The following is a 16,851-nucleotide window of genomic DNA, read 5'->3' as shown; positions in this document are numbered from 1 at the left end:
CTGTCTGGGACTCTTTTGATTTTGTTCCTGACAACTTCACAGAAAATTAAGTCCCATGAACACTATAATAGCGTTGCTATTCCAAACTATAAATTTTCAGGATTAATGAATAAAAGAACAGGCCACAAGTTTTCATTATACAATGTTTGCCTACAGTTGATGCAGAACCTTGAGCTATTCTAACTTTTCTGGTAATTGTAACCTGTGTTTAGGGTTCTGTCAAGGTTACTTCCTTTCCCCTTGTGACTCATCCATTCTTCCTTCCTCCCTTCCTTCCTTTCTTCCTTCCTTCCTCCAACTGAGTGTTGATTCATGCCAGCCTCTCTTCTAGGCAATGGGGATAAAAGGATGAGTCTTGACCTTATGGACTTAACTTCTAGTGGAGGAAATCAGTAATAAAATTCAGTGATAAACATATGTATATTAAAGGCACAGATGGATTCTTATTCTTGGTACAGTGCTTATTTGGTGCTCAATATTTAATTGACTGTGAAGGCATGCTTCATGGTTTACAAATAGTTACAAAAAGGATAATGAGTTAAATATATATTTGACCTCATCATCTTATATAATACAGTATTCTAACTAAATTTTCTGATAATTATTTTTTGAGACTCTAAATTGTTTTTTGAGACTCTAATTAATCAGTTAAGAAAGTTCATTCATGCATATTATACATCATAAATTTAAACATACATTGTAATATAATTATTTTTTCCTGATTCAAAATGTAAAATATTATGGTTGAAATCCTAAGTAAATCCCTCCTCTATTGCTCAGCAATCCTCCTGTTCTCAATCTGCAGATTCTACAAACACAGCATCAATCTCCACCTTCCTCCACCTTCCTCCACCTTCTATTCCCGGAAACCACAGACTTAATCTAAAGAAAGATGAAAGTTAATTAGAGTTATATTGCATATATTAACCATGGCGTGAAGCAGGGAGTTATATAAGAGAGTAAATTATGGTTGCTATAGGAACCATAATTTAGTATTTGGGGCAAAAGCATTAACTCTACACAGGTCAACTATATTTTGAAGAATAATACCAAGAGAAAAATACTCTGAAAGATCAATTTTTTAAATAACAAACTTACAGAGATTTTATTTTTGTTCTAAAATGCATATAAAGAATATCCAAGAAAATACTTGTTTCACAAATTGAATAAGGAAATGAAATTTCAGTGGCATTGATATTTGACAACAATCATAAAATTCCTCACTTTCTCTACTATATTCCTTGTTTGTGTCCTACTGCTTAGTGATGGACTCTATACAAAGTTAGTATTCTGATAGTAGAAATATAAAAATCAGGTTCCTGTAATCTCTTTAAGTTCTGGTATGCAATACTTTAAAATACATTTGGAATTAATTGCAGACAACAAAATCTGTTCATATTCTCTGGCAAATGAAAGACTGTGTTTTTAATAGTTGAAATGGTCTAGACTTGGGAAGACAGGGGAAAAAAAAAGAATTTGGATGGTCAGAAAATTTTTGTAATGTGAAACTTGGCGATTCTCACTGTGTGGCACTATGTTATCATTTTCATCAGAGAGTTTTTTTAATTGCATGTTAAAATGACTAAACAGAAATAACTTTCTAGGAGGCCAACATTTTGTTTCTTTATTTCTAGTGTATTATTACTCTATACAGTATCCAAAATCGTTAACAGCAAAATGGCACGACAGTCCCCCTGTGCATGCATTTTTGATGCTTCTCTGTAGGCTAGTACACATCCATTATATTACTTGTAATTAAGAGGGCAAATATTTTGCCCAAATCACCACAACCATGATAAATCCAAACAACTGCTGTATGACTTTTGGGTAATTCACATGCATGCTTTTTTTTTCTATTCATAAACGCTACTCCTCCGAGGAAAAGGTTAAAAAGAAAAACTGTTAATAATTTGCTACAAAATGTAAACGAGAGAGCCTTCATGATAGTACTTTAAGAAAATAATTGCTACTTTTTTTCAAGTAGTCAAATGGTAATTAATCAAGGAAAAGGGTGAATTTCATTTCCATCGAAAACACTGCATTGAAAAATTATTCTAAGCTTTAAAAGGTAAACACAAATTAGGACATTGCAAAAACATCCTACACAATTAATTTATGTGTCTAAATTTATGAATACATATATTTTCTTGGCTACTGTCTACTGTGATTCATAACTGAATATTTCTCTCATTATAAACTTTTTAATTAGAAAGAAAACATAATGCTCCCCAAAGCCAATAAAAGCTGGAGATAAGGAAAAAAAAATGTTGCAGAACAGCACAGATTATAAAAGAGGAAAACGAGTATAGGAAAAACAGGAAATTTAGATAAATCCAATCTGTTTTCTCTATCTTAACTGTGATCACATTGCCGATTAAATCTGATGTTTCCATTTTCAGTTTAATTCAAGATATTGCAGAGAATGAAGTATTTGTATTAATGTCATTCATTCTAATATAATTCTTAAATTTGAGAAGCATGTTTGAGAAGTCCCCAAATCACTCATCCACTTTCACCAAACAATACTTTTTACTGTACCAAATTGTTTCATTTACTGCCTACCTTTCTTACAGAGCCTCTTCTGGCTGATTAGATAGAGGCGTTTGATGGGCTTGGAGATGGTTCTCCCTCAGTTGCAAAACTGTTGTATCTCCTACTTACTGGGAATGCTAGATTTCCAAATGTGCCTGGTATGAAGTGCAGAATCACAATGGTCTTACCCCTTGGGTGTCTAATTGTCTGGTTGCTTAACGTTTTTAGGGGTATGTTGCACAGGTTTTAAAATAACTATTTCATTTAAAACTTAAGAACAAAAACAACCATGTCTGGTTCAGAATAAATCAAACATCCATGGTCACTGAGTTAATTCCGCATTAATGAACTTGCTGACAGGATGTTTAATGCTGTGTTTCAGGGGCTGGCAGCCACAGCATATGTGCTGGCCTGAGACTCCCGATTCCAGAGGCACTTCATTACAAAGCAATCACCACTGCCTCCGCTGTCCCCTTCTTGACAGCCTGGCTAAGGGGTTTGGACACAGGTAGGTGTGCGCAGTTAACCAGCAGGAGTCCGCCCTGGACAAACTCAGTCATTTGTTCTGAAGGTAGCTAAGAAAAAGGAAGGAAGGAAAGGGAGGAAGGGAAGGAGGGAGGGAGTGGGGAACTGTAAAAGGCAAAATAAAGACGGACAGGATGCATAAAACACATCCTTTCTGCCCCAAAGTGAGGAGTCCAGATGTTGAATAGGGGCCTGGATAAAGAGGGAAGAGATTGTGAGGTGAAGTGGTGGAAGCTGAGTGAGGCTGAAAACCTCCCAGATGTCTCCTAATGCAGGTTTAAGGGACCGCAAACAAACTAAAACACTGTTGCCCTTGACCTCCCTTTCAGGAGTCCTCCTGTACATCTAGGTCCCTCTACTTAGTCATCAGCATGGGCTAAATTGCTCTCTGACTTTCCAAGTTCATCACCCCAACCAAAGCACACCTTCCTTTTAAATCATATTCCTTCTCCTTTCTAATAAATCTCTATCCCTGAATGCCATGTTTTTCTCTTACGTGTGGGTTTAATGAGCTGACCAAAGTGGTATATCCTAAGCACCAGGGAGAACATTGGTATTTTAGTAGAAAAGCATTAACTAGAATGCGCTGGAATAAGGGAATGTTTTGTTTTGTTTTGTTTGAATCTTAGATTTCACAATAGTTTCTCAGAGTAAGAAAAAGTCTTAAAAGTTTACTATAGGTTCAACCTTTCTCTCCTTGGATTTATGCCTGCCTCCTCCGTCTCTACATGGTCAAGTCCAGAGCAGAGGTTCTCAACCGGGGGCTTTTCTGCCCCTGCCCCAAAGGAATGATTTCGCAATGTCTGCAGATCTTTCTGATTGACGGCTGGGTTGAGGGGCTTCTATGGGCATCTAGGGTGTAGAGGCCAGGGATGCCGCTAAACACTGTAAGATGCCCAGGACAGCAGCCCTCCACAAAAAAGAATTATCTAGCCCCAAATGTGAATAGTCCTGAGGTTATGAAACCCTGAGCTGGAGTCAAATTTATTACAGTAGCATTATCACGCCATCCCATAGACTTCTTCACCCTTGGCTGGTAGCAGAACCAAGCCTCAGTAAATCCTGAGTCACAATGAATCACACATTTGAACACGAGGAAATGCTCTGTACTGGAGGAATGCAGGAGTGGGGTGTGGGCTGAGGAACAGGTCCACCTCATCCCGCCCCGCCCTTCACTCCCCTCTCAGCTCTATCACGCTCTGCCTGCCTGAGCAGCGAGGGTACCAGACCGCCGGCTGAACGCTGCCCAAATGACTAAGGAAAATATTTTATTGCCCTTCCCACTACTTATGCTTCCTTGATAACACAATAAGTGCTGATTTGTACAAAGATGCACGAAAAGCAGTTTTGTTCTTTGGATTAGGTTTTTGTTTGCTATAGTCTCTGCCGTTCAAGGTAAAAGATTCTCTTTAAAAAAAGAATGCCTTTGGGCTATACCTCATTTTTTGACCTCTGCTCAAGATTAGTGAGGAAGAAGAGATGGTCTGGAAATATTTTTTAGGCAGTCCTAAGTACATTAAAATGAATATTCCTATGAATGAATTCATTTTTAAAAAACTTCGTTAGTTTTTAAAATGAAGCACAGAGGCTATGCCCAAACCTAAAGGTGGTATCTGTTTAGGCGGCAGCTTTAACTAGTTGGATCTGTTTCAGTCTGGACTTGAAACATAGCATGAAAAAGACTTCTCTCTTTACACTAGTACACAGAAAACACATTTATATAGCCATTAGGTAATCAGTTCTTAGATTTTTTTTTATCAATTAATACAGATTACATTTGTAACAGAGACAACCATTTGCATGAACCATATGTGGGTGAATGGAATGAGATACAAAAAGAAAAATAACAGGTACTATGACAAAATGAAGCTAAGTAACCAAACTCAAGAGGAAAGAACTCCAAACTCAAACCTTTTCCCACTAGATGATAAATAATGTTGAAATCAAACTTGGAAATATACTTTTGCAATTCTCTTACCCACTTACAATGTAGAATGCAAAACTATCTAAAATATATTTTCAAATATATTTTGTTGACATATATGTTCATATAGAATTATACTAGTACAGATCTCTATAGATGCTCTTTTCTTGAATGAGATATAATTAATTCAGTATGTTAGTCTTTAAAGAGAATGTTTAAAAATATTATATTAATATGTATAATATTAAATAACATTAAAATATTCTGAATTCATGACTAAAACCAAATTTTGAAAACTTTTTTATAAATGGTCAGATAGGTGTAAAATATTAAGACCTTCACTTTCACTATAAAACTATAAGTAGTAAATTTGCATCTCATAAATGGTTCTATAATCAGATTAAAAAAATAAGCAGTGAAGTACCTTCAGATGAACAATTCTGCTATCTCTGTAGTTCTCTAACTTACCACATTTTGAAAATATGTTAATTCAGGAGATAGTCTACATAAAATAGTCACTAGAAATCATCTTGCAAACAGCAGGACATTAATAATTACAACTCCCTTCAATTTCTGTGGTTTTACAATCGCTATTACTATTACCTCGTACAGCTTTTCACCCAACACTTCCTTCTCAGAGCTGATTGCCTTCTTCCAATAAGTACCAAAGGCATGAAAACCAGAACCTTTGTATAAAATTACTATAAGCTTAGCAAACTTAAAGCATCTGTTTAATTCTTTGGCACACTCATTTTTAGAAAAGTATCTCCTACAAAAGAGATATCTTACCCTGAATCTTCTTCACATGAAGAACCCCAAAAGACTGTATGCCACCAATTGCTTCTCTTTTTTTAAAGAATATAATCTAAATTGTATTTTCCTTTTTTGTTTCCTCATTTAATTTTTTTTAAAACAGTGAATACAAATCTCATGTTTTTTCCTCCATTTTCCCCTCTTCCCTCTGACATGAAAATATGGAAGCAACCTGATCTCCTGTTTCTAAATGTTCAGTTTTAGCTAACCTCAAAAAGGAAGTGGGAAACGCACAAAATTACAGTTTCACGTGCAACAAAACAACTATTAGTTACTCAAGCCTCATGGGATCCATTTTTTATTTGCAATATCCACATACCTTTCAAAGTTCCAATTCCCAACAAATTTACCTACTCTATTTGCCTTCCAGACAGACCCACAGTATTATATTATACTAGAAGGCATATGCAGCTGCACTTTTCCAAATCCTCCTTTTGTTTAATACATGCTATTTTCACAGCTTACAGTGATAAAAGGACAGTACTGTTACTCCTTTGTCTGGCTTCCTCCTATTTAAGCATTCGTCCTTACACAACAGCTAATAGTATGTGCTCAACAAACGCTTACTGAATAACGAATAAATCAATTTCAGTTATGTTTACGAACTTCCACTGCAAACATATTCTTAACAATCAAGAAATAATTTCAGGCCATTTTGGGGCAACTGTATCCTAGAGGCATCAATAATCTTTCTCTTTTCTATGAAAAAAAATGTGTTTGTTACATTTGCACAATTAACACAAATAAGCCAACAAAACATATTCAAACCTCTGATTAAACTTAGCCACACATAATTTTGTCAGATAATTCATTTAAAACACGTTGCTCAGTCAGTTGGACAAAAAAGCACGCAATTTCTTTTCTCTTCTAAGAAGGCATTTCTTCAAAAATTTCTGTTTAAAACAAAGGAAGACTACAGATAGCTGTACCCTCCAGTTTACAAAACAGATTAACACTCATTCTTCTAAAAGAGTAAGATGAGTAAGAAAACAAGATGTGTGGTGGGTTTGTGGTATGGGCTGTCCCAGAATGAATAACTGTGTAACCATAGGACACTGACCAGATTCCCGGGAAGTCCAGCTAAGAAACTGAGTGTATGTATTTACATACACACATATGACACATGTATGTGCTTACCATGACCTGAAGATTTAAATTCTCTAATTTGTTTTGTTCTGTTTTTTTTGTTTGTTGTTTTTGTTTTTTTGTTTTTTAGAATTCTTGCTGGGATATGTGGAAAGTTAAAATCCTTGCTTTTAAATCTTGAAACAAAGAGAAGACAAATACTGAGACACTCTTTTCAAAATTTTTGAGTGGAAAAAAAGTTGATTCTTATTATTTAGGCCATGATCCTATCCTTCTTATTTTCAAAGTCAACTTCTGAAGTTAACACTGGAAACCACAGCCAAACTGTTCATATAATGTGAAGACGGTTAAACACTCTAAATACAATGTGTCCATACCAGTCCATGCTCCACAGTTTAACAGTCTGATTGTAAATGGTCTATGCCCTCTTCAGCTATAAATTTCAATCAAGATTATTTTATGACTTTGTGGTAGGTAGCACTCTAAAATGTGTGACACGTGCCTGTGTCCCTAAATATCTATGTGGCTCTTGATATAGTACTTATTTGGAGTTTGGACTATTTTGTTGGTTTTCAAAGTGTGGTCCCTAGAACAGCAACATCAACGTCACCTGGAAACTTGTTAGAAATAAAAATCATGAGCTCATACTGAGACATACTAAATAAGAAACTAGAAGGCCCAGCAATACCTGTTTCAACCTCCAGGTGATTCTGGTATGTAGACAAGTTTAAAAACCTCTGGCTAGATAATCCTAAAGCCTTCTCAAACCATCAAAATCCATTATTATTAAATCAAATATATCTTCTGAAACTAGCACCACTTTCAATCAAATGCCCTCAATTATTCCTAGTAATCTGAGTAAAATCTTCTAATAAAAAATATCACATTCTATTAGTAGTTTTTAGACATTTGCTGCATTTTCACAAGGACATTTGTATTAGCAAGCTTTCCTAATTAAGTGGACAGTGTGACAAATATTAAAGATCATTTTAACTTACACTGGTGATCTATAAATTAAATCTTTGTTTCCTTTAGAAGTAGGTGGCTTATTCCAGCTATTGTGAAAAGTAAATATATACTTTTGGTGACATCTTGCCTCTGTCTCTCAAGGTTGGCTGCTATGAGCAGTGTTCTCTCACTTTCCCACCCTACCTGTGAGAAATACTGAACTTTGACTCAAGAGGTGCAATCACATGCTGGAGAAAAATTTATGAAACTACCACAACAGGCCAAAGAAATGAGGCATTTTAGTATCCCATCACCCCCTCCAAAAAAAAGGTTAACTAGTCAGAAAGCATGAAGCCTCATACTTTTAAATAATTCTAACCCCAAGCTGATCTGATTCTAAAATGTGATTCAGGGAAGTCTATTTCTATAGTTAACAACCCAGAAATTATTTTATTTAAGCCATAAATCCCAAACATGACAATGTTAGACTTCCAATGATGGTATCTTCCATTTTCCTAAGGTCTTACTACTAAAGGACAAAAATAGACCTTTGAAATGACATAAAGCTTGGAGGACAGGGACCAAAAGGAAAAGCTGTTAAAAAACAGCAGGAGCCAAGTTTAAAAGTTAACTTTTGCTCTCCAAGATAAAGGTTCCTTTCCCACCCAGTTTCTGTTGGGGCAGGTGATTGCCTTATAGCAAACTCCCTTGCTTCCTTTAACACCCTCAAATCAACCCAACTTTTCCATGGAAACAAATGCTCCTATCTTTTCACACCATACTACTACAAGGGGGCTCTTACTGGCCAAATAAGCGGACATATTCTTTCAAACAATGCCCTCGATCTCTCTCAGTTTTGTCAAGAAAATAAAGGAGAAGGCTGCAAAACACAGAACTACTGCATTTCTGCTCCAGGCACACAAACAAAATTGCTTTCATTGAGAACCCAGAAAGCATTTATTTCACAGTACTCAGTAAAAACATATTAAAATCTTCTGCCCTGGAATCTCAGACCTATGAAGTATTTAGTCATGCAAGTGAATAAATCCTCTGTGAAGATGATTAATGGACCCATCAGCCTCGTTCGTTTCCAATTTGCCTTTTCAAATGTTTTCAAACTCCTTTCAGGAGTATAGACATGTCTTAAGTTAGTTTGATACCTGGCAGCACTTACGTCAAAAGGTTTCAAAAAAACAAAAACAGAAACAAAAAACAAACAAACAAAAAAAACAAAGCCGTTAAGAAACAGTCACCAAATGCCTTTTTAAAAAAATCCTTCAGATAGTTCTTGGTATAGGTCTTCAGAATTTTCAACACTTTACATCTACCAAAAAACTAAATTTACTCAAATGCAAGACTTAATATTTGCAAAGACATAAATTTCTCTTAATTTCTATATTTATCATATACATACTGCCTTCCAACTGTGTGATTCTAAACTTACGTGAGCTCAAGAATGAAAAAAAAAAAAATGGCCATAGGACCATCACAGGCCTATTCTCTATTCCTCCTCCGTGCTGGAAGAGTGGCAGGTCACCTGGGCAAAGGACACATTTTAAGGCAAGATGTTAATAGCTTTAAAGATGCCTGTGGCCTGTAACTTCTTTTGGCTTCCCCAACAGAAGACTTCACACAGCTGAGATGTATCACATACACTCTTGATGTACAGTCATATATTTTCTTTTATTCTACAGAGGTTATACTACCAAAGAGGCCCTTAACTGAAATAAAATAAGAAGCAGCAGCTCACACTGCCTCCTACTGTTAGAAGGAAAATTTCATGAGGTCAAAATGGTCCACAAATTGCAGCTTAATGGGAGTTAGGGGTACATCTTCGTTTTTTTTCTTTCTATTTCCAAATCAAAACCTCTATTATTAAGATTCTGCAACCCATACAAATGTACTGCAGAAAACAGTACTGGGTGTGACTTCAGGACTGAAAATCATCTTCAAACATGTTTTTGACTTGATATATGATGTAATTAAACAGAACAAAACATTGGCGGGGTGGGGGGGGGGTGGGGGGAGAAAAGTTAAAAGCTCTTTCCTGCCTGGTCAGGAGATTGGCGACTTTACCAAATCTAAGGCAGTATTAGCAGTTGGTTTCTACCCTTCTCTACCCACAGTGAGGTAAACTGCTCCCTGTCAGCAGAACAGATTCAATATCCTTCGTATCTTGCACTTAAATGATAGTGGCCATACCCCAGGGCTTCCTAGACCTTTATGATTTTTTTTCCATATTTAAGGAGCTGGAAGTAATGTCACCCAACTTGTCACTGAGGTTTTTCTGTTGCGGGCATCAAGCACCTGCCCCCATCCACCTCAGCCATGATACTGTATTAAATCACTGAATATGAAACACAGAAACACAAACGATAGTTTTGGGTTTGTTTCTTTAAAAATGACATTTGTATTAAAAGTCTTAAAATGAAGAGACAATGATTAAACGCGTCTGGAATTAAAAATTACAGTTAGTTAGAATTCTCTTGGTACATCACAACAGTAAAATTTTGCTCTTTGCTTCTGGAGGAACACCCTAGAACAGATAACCAAAATTTTTTAAAAAAATAATATAAAAGGGGAGCTAAATACCTGAACATTTGAACAAAATGAAGCAAAATAAAAAAGAAAGAAAGAAGGGGGGGAAACCCATTGCAAGACATGGAAATTACATTTTAAAGGCTGGAAATAATCAAGAAATTCACCAAACAACAGGCCCTATTGTCCTGGCTCCTTCAGGAAGATTACAGAAAGGAAACTAGGAAGTGGTTTGGGGAATAGCAGATTCTGGGATATGGTGGGAAGTTCACAGGTTGGCACCGGCTGAACAGCTGAGTTTTGAAGGCACTCTGCAGACACAGGGGTGCTGGGGGCCCTGAATCACATTTTTGAAGTCTTTGTACTGTATTTTAAAGAGCTAGTCATCAAAACCTGTCACTGCCAACCAAAAAGAACAAAAAGCTAAATTCAAAAAAAAAAAAAAAAAAAAGAAAGAAAAACCACACACACACACACAGGCACACAATAGTACACACAAAAATGTGCAGATCTGTAACATTTTTTTTTCACAGCTGATAAAAAAAAAAAATACTACCGTTCTCCCCCAGACTCCCCTTTGATACAGTAGGTAAACAAAATAGATTTTTTTTTTCCACAAATATCAGCAGACACTTTCTGGCACCCCACACTGTATTGGCATCAGTGTTTACAGTCCCAGTTCAGATGTGCATACTTCAGATTGGATACACTGTAACAAGAATCCAACTTTGCATAGACATCCTTAGAATCACAATCAGTCACAGGGTTGCCCTTCCAAGCTGGCAGAAAAGGAACCCCATCTTAATTTCCAGCTACTCCTGGAAAACAAGGAAAAAACCAAAAGTTTCTTCCCTTCCTCCTGCTCCTTCATTTGGTTCTCCCGGATTTCCTTCCATGTATTTAAAACTTGGAACTAGAAAAGGGTTGTTGGGGGTGGGGGAGAATCCCCCCTCCCTTTCCACCTCCTCCTCGTACTCTTCCTCCCCACCCCATTTTTTTTTTTCCACGCTGAAACTTTCGATTGCCGGTGTCAAACTGCCAATACAGCGCCCTAACGGCATTTAAACTGGGAAATATGCGTCAACCAAAATCAATGAGAAACGTACATGCTTCCAAGAGCCACATTTCCACCGGGTGTCGGATGGTGAGGACGGGACACCCCTTCGGACACGGGGCGGAGGCAGGGGACGCCGGCCGCAGAGGCCAGCCGGGCTCCCGGGACACCCCGGCCAATGCAAAGTCGTCTCCAATCTCAAAGCAAGAAGAGAAATCACATTTAGAGAGTCGGGTGCGTTTGGCTTTTGTGCGCAGAGCGCGGCCGGCGCGCGGCAGCCGCGGGCGCCTCAGAGGATCACGCAGGCCGAGCAGCAGCCCTCGTCGCCGTTGGGCTGCGCCGCGTAGTTCATCTGCCGCACGATCTCTGCGAACAGCTCGTCCACCGAGGCTTTGTTTTTGGCCGACGTCTCCATGAAGGGGCAGCTCCACTCCTCGGCCAGGGCCTTGCCCTCGCCGTACGAGACCTCTCGCTCGCCCTCCAGGTCCACCTTGTTACCCACCAGGATCATGGGTACACGCTCGTACCGCTTCACGCGGATGATCTGGTCCCGCATGGGCTTGATGTCCTGGAAGCTCTGCTGGTTGACGAGGCTATAGACGAGGATGAAGCCCTGGCCGTTCTTGATGTACAGGTCCCGCATGGACGCGAACTGCTCGGTGCCCGCCGTGTCCAGGATCTCCAGCACCGACGGCGACGAGTCCACTTCAATCTCCTTGCGGTAGAAGTCCTCGATGGTGGGGTCGTACTTCTCGATGAAGGAGCCCGTCACGAACTGCACGGTGAGCGCGGACTTGCCCACGCCGCCCGAGCCCAGCACCACCACTTTGTACTCTCTCATGGCTCCGTCGGCGCTCTCGCCGCGCCTGCCGCGGCCCCGTCGGGGCTGCGCGCCGGAGGAAGCCTGGGTTTGGCGGCTGGGCGACTTCTCCTCTTCCTCAGCTTTGCAGGAAAAACCTAGGAGAGAGCGGCTAGGGAGCGCAGGGCTCAGAAATCACCAAACTGGGGGCCAGGGACCGGGAGCCGGGGGCCGGGCCGGCGAAGGCGGCGGCGCGTCCCTGGAGCGCGGGTCCGGGGCCCCGCAGCAGTCCGCGGCGGCAGCGGCAGGCTTGGCGGCGGACCGGGAGGACAATGCCGGCAGCCTGTGCGAGGCGACGGTTGCAGCTCTTCGGTGCGGCCGCCCGGGAGGGCGAAGGGGTGGTGGCGGTGGGCTGCGGAGGTGGCTGCTAATTGCGCGCCGGACAGGGACGCGCGTGGCATGAGTCCCCGTAGAGCGTGCGCCCACCGCCGCGGCCCATCGCCCTCTCTCTCCCGCAGCCTCCGCGGGGCGAGGGCTTCCTACTCGCCGCGCGCAGCCCGGCCCTCCCCGCCCCGGCGAGCATGCCCAGTGCGCCGACGGCCGCGCCCGCCTGATCCGCCGCTCCTGGTTTTCCGGGGGACCGGGCGGGGGGCGGGCCCGAGGGTGGGGCTAACAGTTTGAGTCTGGTGGAGCGGATTGCGAGAGGCTCTAGTCCAGGAGCTGGCTGAGAAATGTATGGGGGTGTGTAGGTGTTTGAGGGGTGCTGGAAAAGCTCAGGTGAGAGGATGAAGGTGTGGGAGGATGGGTTCGTGCATTGGGCGGTGGCTCTGCAAGCAGCGTGTGGGCGCGGAGGGCCGCTCCCGTAATGGGTTGGGGTGTGTTCTTGCCGACTCCCGTTATCAAAAGCTTGTGGACTCCACTCTCCGAGCCCCCAGCGAGTGTGCGTCGTCTCCGGGTCGGAGACCCAAAGGGCATTTGAGTGCGAGAGCAGCGGGTGGAGCATCTTTGCCCACCCACGGTGCAGCTTTTCTAAACCCTTCGCCTCGGAGACACTACTCGGCCTTCTGCGGCCACTCTGCCTGCAGTTCAGCTTCTCGACAAAGAAAACGGGAACTCAGGGCTGAAACCCTGTCCCGACAGGGGACGGGGTAGCCTCCTGTGACCGGCGCTCTCTGGGGTTGAGACTTGGCGGGTCCCACCCACGTCCCTACTGGGCTGGGGCGGAAACCCGGCGGTCGGATTGCAACCCGATCCAAAAGTCGTGGCGGCGCCCGCAGCTAGTCAGGGCATGCTCAGTGGGCAGAACAGGTTTTCGGGCTTAGAAATAGGAAGCTTTTGCACCACACACCCACACTCCAGCTCAAATTACCTCTCCCAGACTCGGGGCCCATTGGTTCCGGGGCGCAAATCTCACACCCCTAACTGTTGTTTCATTGGCTACCGCCAAGGTTTTACCAGTTTGGGTTGCTTCATTGGCTAAAAAGTAGCCTCGGCTCATGATTGGTTATTTATAGAGATTGAGTTGAGAGGCGGAGGCACAGCTGTTCTTTCTCTGCTGCTCCCCCCGCCCCCTTCCTCCCACTTCCCCAACCTAGTCGTTTTGAAGCTCAGAGTGAAAAAATAAGAGGAATTTAGGCGGAGAGCTCAGAGCTAAATATAGTTTTCTTTGTTGGTGTTTTCGAGAGAGTCTGACTTCGCAGTGCCCAGTCACGACTGTCCCTTAACGGGAGCAGAAAGGTCTAGTTACAGTTCTTGGTCCGCAAGCAGCAGCAAAATTTCCAAGTTGTTTTTGCAAGGAGGGAAGTGGGGGGACTAGGGTGTGGAGATGAGCCACCTTGAGTTCGTGTCACCCGGAGGGGTGGGGGAATGCCCAGGCTTGCCCTTATTAAACGTCTTCGTTTTGGGCGTGCAGTCTGCAAATTTGGCTGGGCTCGCACTCACGGGAGGTGCGAGGGAGATGTCTCGACTTGCCCTGAGTCTCCCTCCCTCCTCGCGGAGGAGAGATGTCAAGACCTGTCAGAAGACTCAGCGAAGTTTGCGTGAGCCCTAAAGTGAAGCGGGTAGGAGGGGACTGAGCTGCGTCAACCCGGGCTCCGGAGTCTTGCCTTTTTTATCCGATGCTACTTCCCACTCCCCTTGCGCATCACACAGACGAACCAGGCTGTGTGCTAACGTTTGGTTTCAGTTCCTTAGTCCCGCCGTGACTCACGGCCACGTTTGCGAATTAACCTTTCCCGAGCTCCTGGCTGTAGCTCAGAATCTGCCGGGCGAAGTCCCCCTTCATCGACCCGGCGGGACATGGGCGGGGTGGGGTGGTTGGTGCCCATCCCTGACCCTGGCACCACTATTTAGTGGAGAGAACGGTTTAACCTTGACTATCAGAGAGCCTGGATAGAACTAGGCTTATATAATTCTCCAGAAAAGCCTCTCAGAGGCGCATTCACCTAATGCGGCTGAAGAGAACCCCCGCAACATTTATTTACCCAGCATTTAATGCCTGCCAAAGGTTTTACGTGTTTCGTGTACTCCACATAATACTTATTACATGTATTTTAAAGATAAAGAAACTGAGGTCCTGGATGTTGGTTAACTCGCTTGCTATTTCACAGCCAGTGAGTGGCCAACTTAGGATCCCAGCCCCGGTGTTTCGCTGCAGAACCTGGTTTGTGACTACTAAGCCATACTACCTTCTCACCAGAAAGCTCCGGGATTTTACTCTTTCTTCGGTTTGGTCTTCAGGTAGTGTGATCAGACTGTCTCTTAAACCCAAGGGACCTCTTCTCTGTGGTTCTCCTTTTGTTAATGCCCCCTCCCATGCGGTCAAGGAACCTGAACCCTCTTCTAGACCATGCCCCAGGGAGTCAGAATTCTGGAATCCTCTGCCCAGAGAGTAAGAAACCCTCTTCCAGGACTTGGATGGGCCTCTGAACTTAGTCTTGTGTCCAGGAATGGCTTTTTGTTGAAGTGTGGGCAGTGCTTGGACTTGTGGGCTGAGGTGCGCCCTCCCAGGCACTTTGGTCCCTACCAGATGGGGGAAGAGGACTCAGTAGCATCAGCTTCCCCTTCACTGCGCCTTTCCAGCCTCCTCCTTGGAAGAGTCCCTGAATTCATGATTCTCACCTGGCCATCCAGGTTCTTGTAAAGAGGTATTTGTCAGAGTGGGAAGATAGAACGATCATATTTTGTTAACAGTTCATTCTCTTGATTTATAACTTACTTAGATTACTGCTATGTGGGCCTCTCTTTGTCCTCTTACTAAGGGGGGTTCTCAGCATGACATAGTAGAAAATGCTTTGTCTTTTACAGGTCTGGTGTCTAATCTCAAGAGCTGGATATCAGTTATTATCTACAGGTTCCTTGAGCTCTCCTGACTTTAGTTTCCTAGTCTATAAAATGGTGATAATAAAATTTGTCTTACCCACCTAGCTACATGAGGAACCTTGGAGAGAATCTAGTGACCAAACCCCTCATTTTGCATCAGAGAGAACTGAGCAGAATTAGAACCCTGGTGTCCTAGCTGCATTTTACATGGTGCCAGCCTGTCCTCGGGGATAATAATTAACAGATAATGGATGGAAACATGCTTTTAAAGCTGCAGTATCCCATAAATGCATAGCAATTACTACCCTGCCCCAGGTAGCCCGACGGCCCCATCTAGAAGATACCACCGTCAGGACTTCAGGTAGTCATGTGGATGGGTATTATTGAATCTTGGTATGAGTACCAGAAAGATGCCACCTTGTGAATGCTTTCTATTAGGGATTCTTCGGTAGTGATTTTTATTACATTCAGGTAGTCTCCCACAGAAAGATTTGCACCAGGGCTTTGGGCTTCAAAATGAAGTAAGGAAATTGCTGATGCAGAAATTTTTAAGGTTGGTCACTTCCTCCTATGAAATCTGTTAGATGTCTTCGCCTCACTCATGGCATGAATCATTATCTAGCCTTTACCATAATTATTTACATATCTGTGTCTTGTCACCCAGCACCGTGTGAATGCCTTGAGGGTAGAGTCCATATCTGGCTTATCTTTGGAGCCACTCTTGTCCCTTATAACACTTAGTACAGTGCCTACATGGGAGGCCCTCCATCAGTATTTACTGATGAATATATGAATCACATTTTATTCCTTTTCCAAGTTCCGCTTGTAGTAGAAGATTATATTAATCCTTGGTGAGACATAACACTTCCTGGATCCTTAGAAAAATGTATACTAATGTTTCAGTCTCCCTGAGTCATAAAAATGACTTTTAAGATCAGCAGAGTCTACCCTTATTTGGGTGAAAGCGCAGAATCAGTGCAGTCTTGAAGAAAGATACCAAAGTATCCATTGGATAAACCCTTTCTCTAAAGATGGCTTAATTTTGCACATAACATGAAAAGGCATTTCTAGAAAACAATCTAATATAAAGGTTACCAGGTAAGGACTGCTGAACCATTGACTATGTATGTTGCATAAACAAGTGTACCATCCCTTGGCCTTTGCTCACACAGTGGGACTGCTGATCTTCTGTGACACTGAGGTTGGGTCTTCGAACAGTTAGATGGTACCTGTCCTCTATGTTTGTAGAAAGTAGAGGTTTATTTCATCATGTTTGTAGTTTTAGCTGATGCCTCCTCTGGGTAGATATTT

The 16,851-nt window shown here is 42.1% G+C and overlaps 1 protein-coding gene across 1 annotated transcript; it reads right to left on the bottom strand.

Annotated features, from left to right (window-relative positions):
* Nucleotides 1-10,207: 10,207 nt before the first annotated feature.
* On the bottom strand, nucleotides 10,208-12,378 carry RAP2B (RAP2B, member of RAS oncogene family). The gene has a single exon (XM_080798360.1). It carries the CDS (start codon nucleotides 12,259-12,261, stop codon nucleotides 11,710-11,712), a length of 552 nt encoding a protein of 183 aa, XP_080654486.1. The 5' UTR covers nucleotides 12,262-12,378; the 3' UTR covers nucleotides 10,208-11,709.
* Between the last annotated feature and the right edge of the window lie 4,473 nt (nucleotides 12,379-16,851).

The sequence above is a fragment of the Martes martes genome (assembly GCF_963455335.1).
Source record: "Martes martes genome assembly, chromosome: 1".
NCBI lineage: Eukaryota > Metazoa > Chordata > Mammalia > Carnivora > Mustelidae > Martes > Martes martes.
The sequence above is the reverse complement of the archived record's forward strand: the minus strand, read 5'-3'. Positions and strand labels throughout refer to the sequence as shown.

Excerpts from the sequence above, each read along its gene's own strand:
- RAP2B (XM_080798360.1), bottom strand. The coding sequence starts at position 12,261 with ATGAGAGAGTACAAAGTGGTGGTGCTGGGCTCGGGCGGCGTGGGCAAG.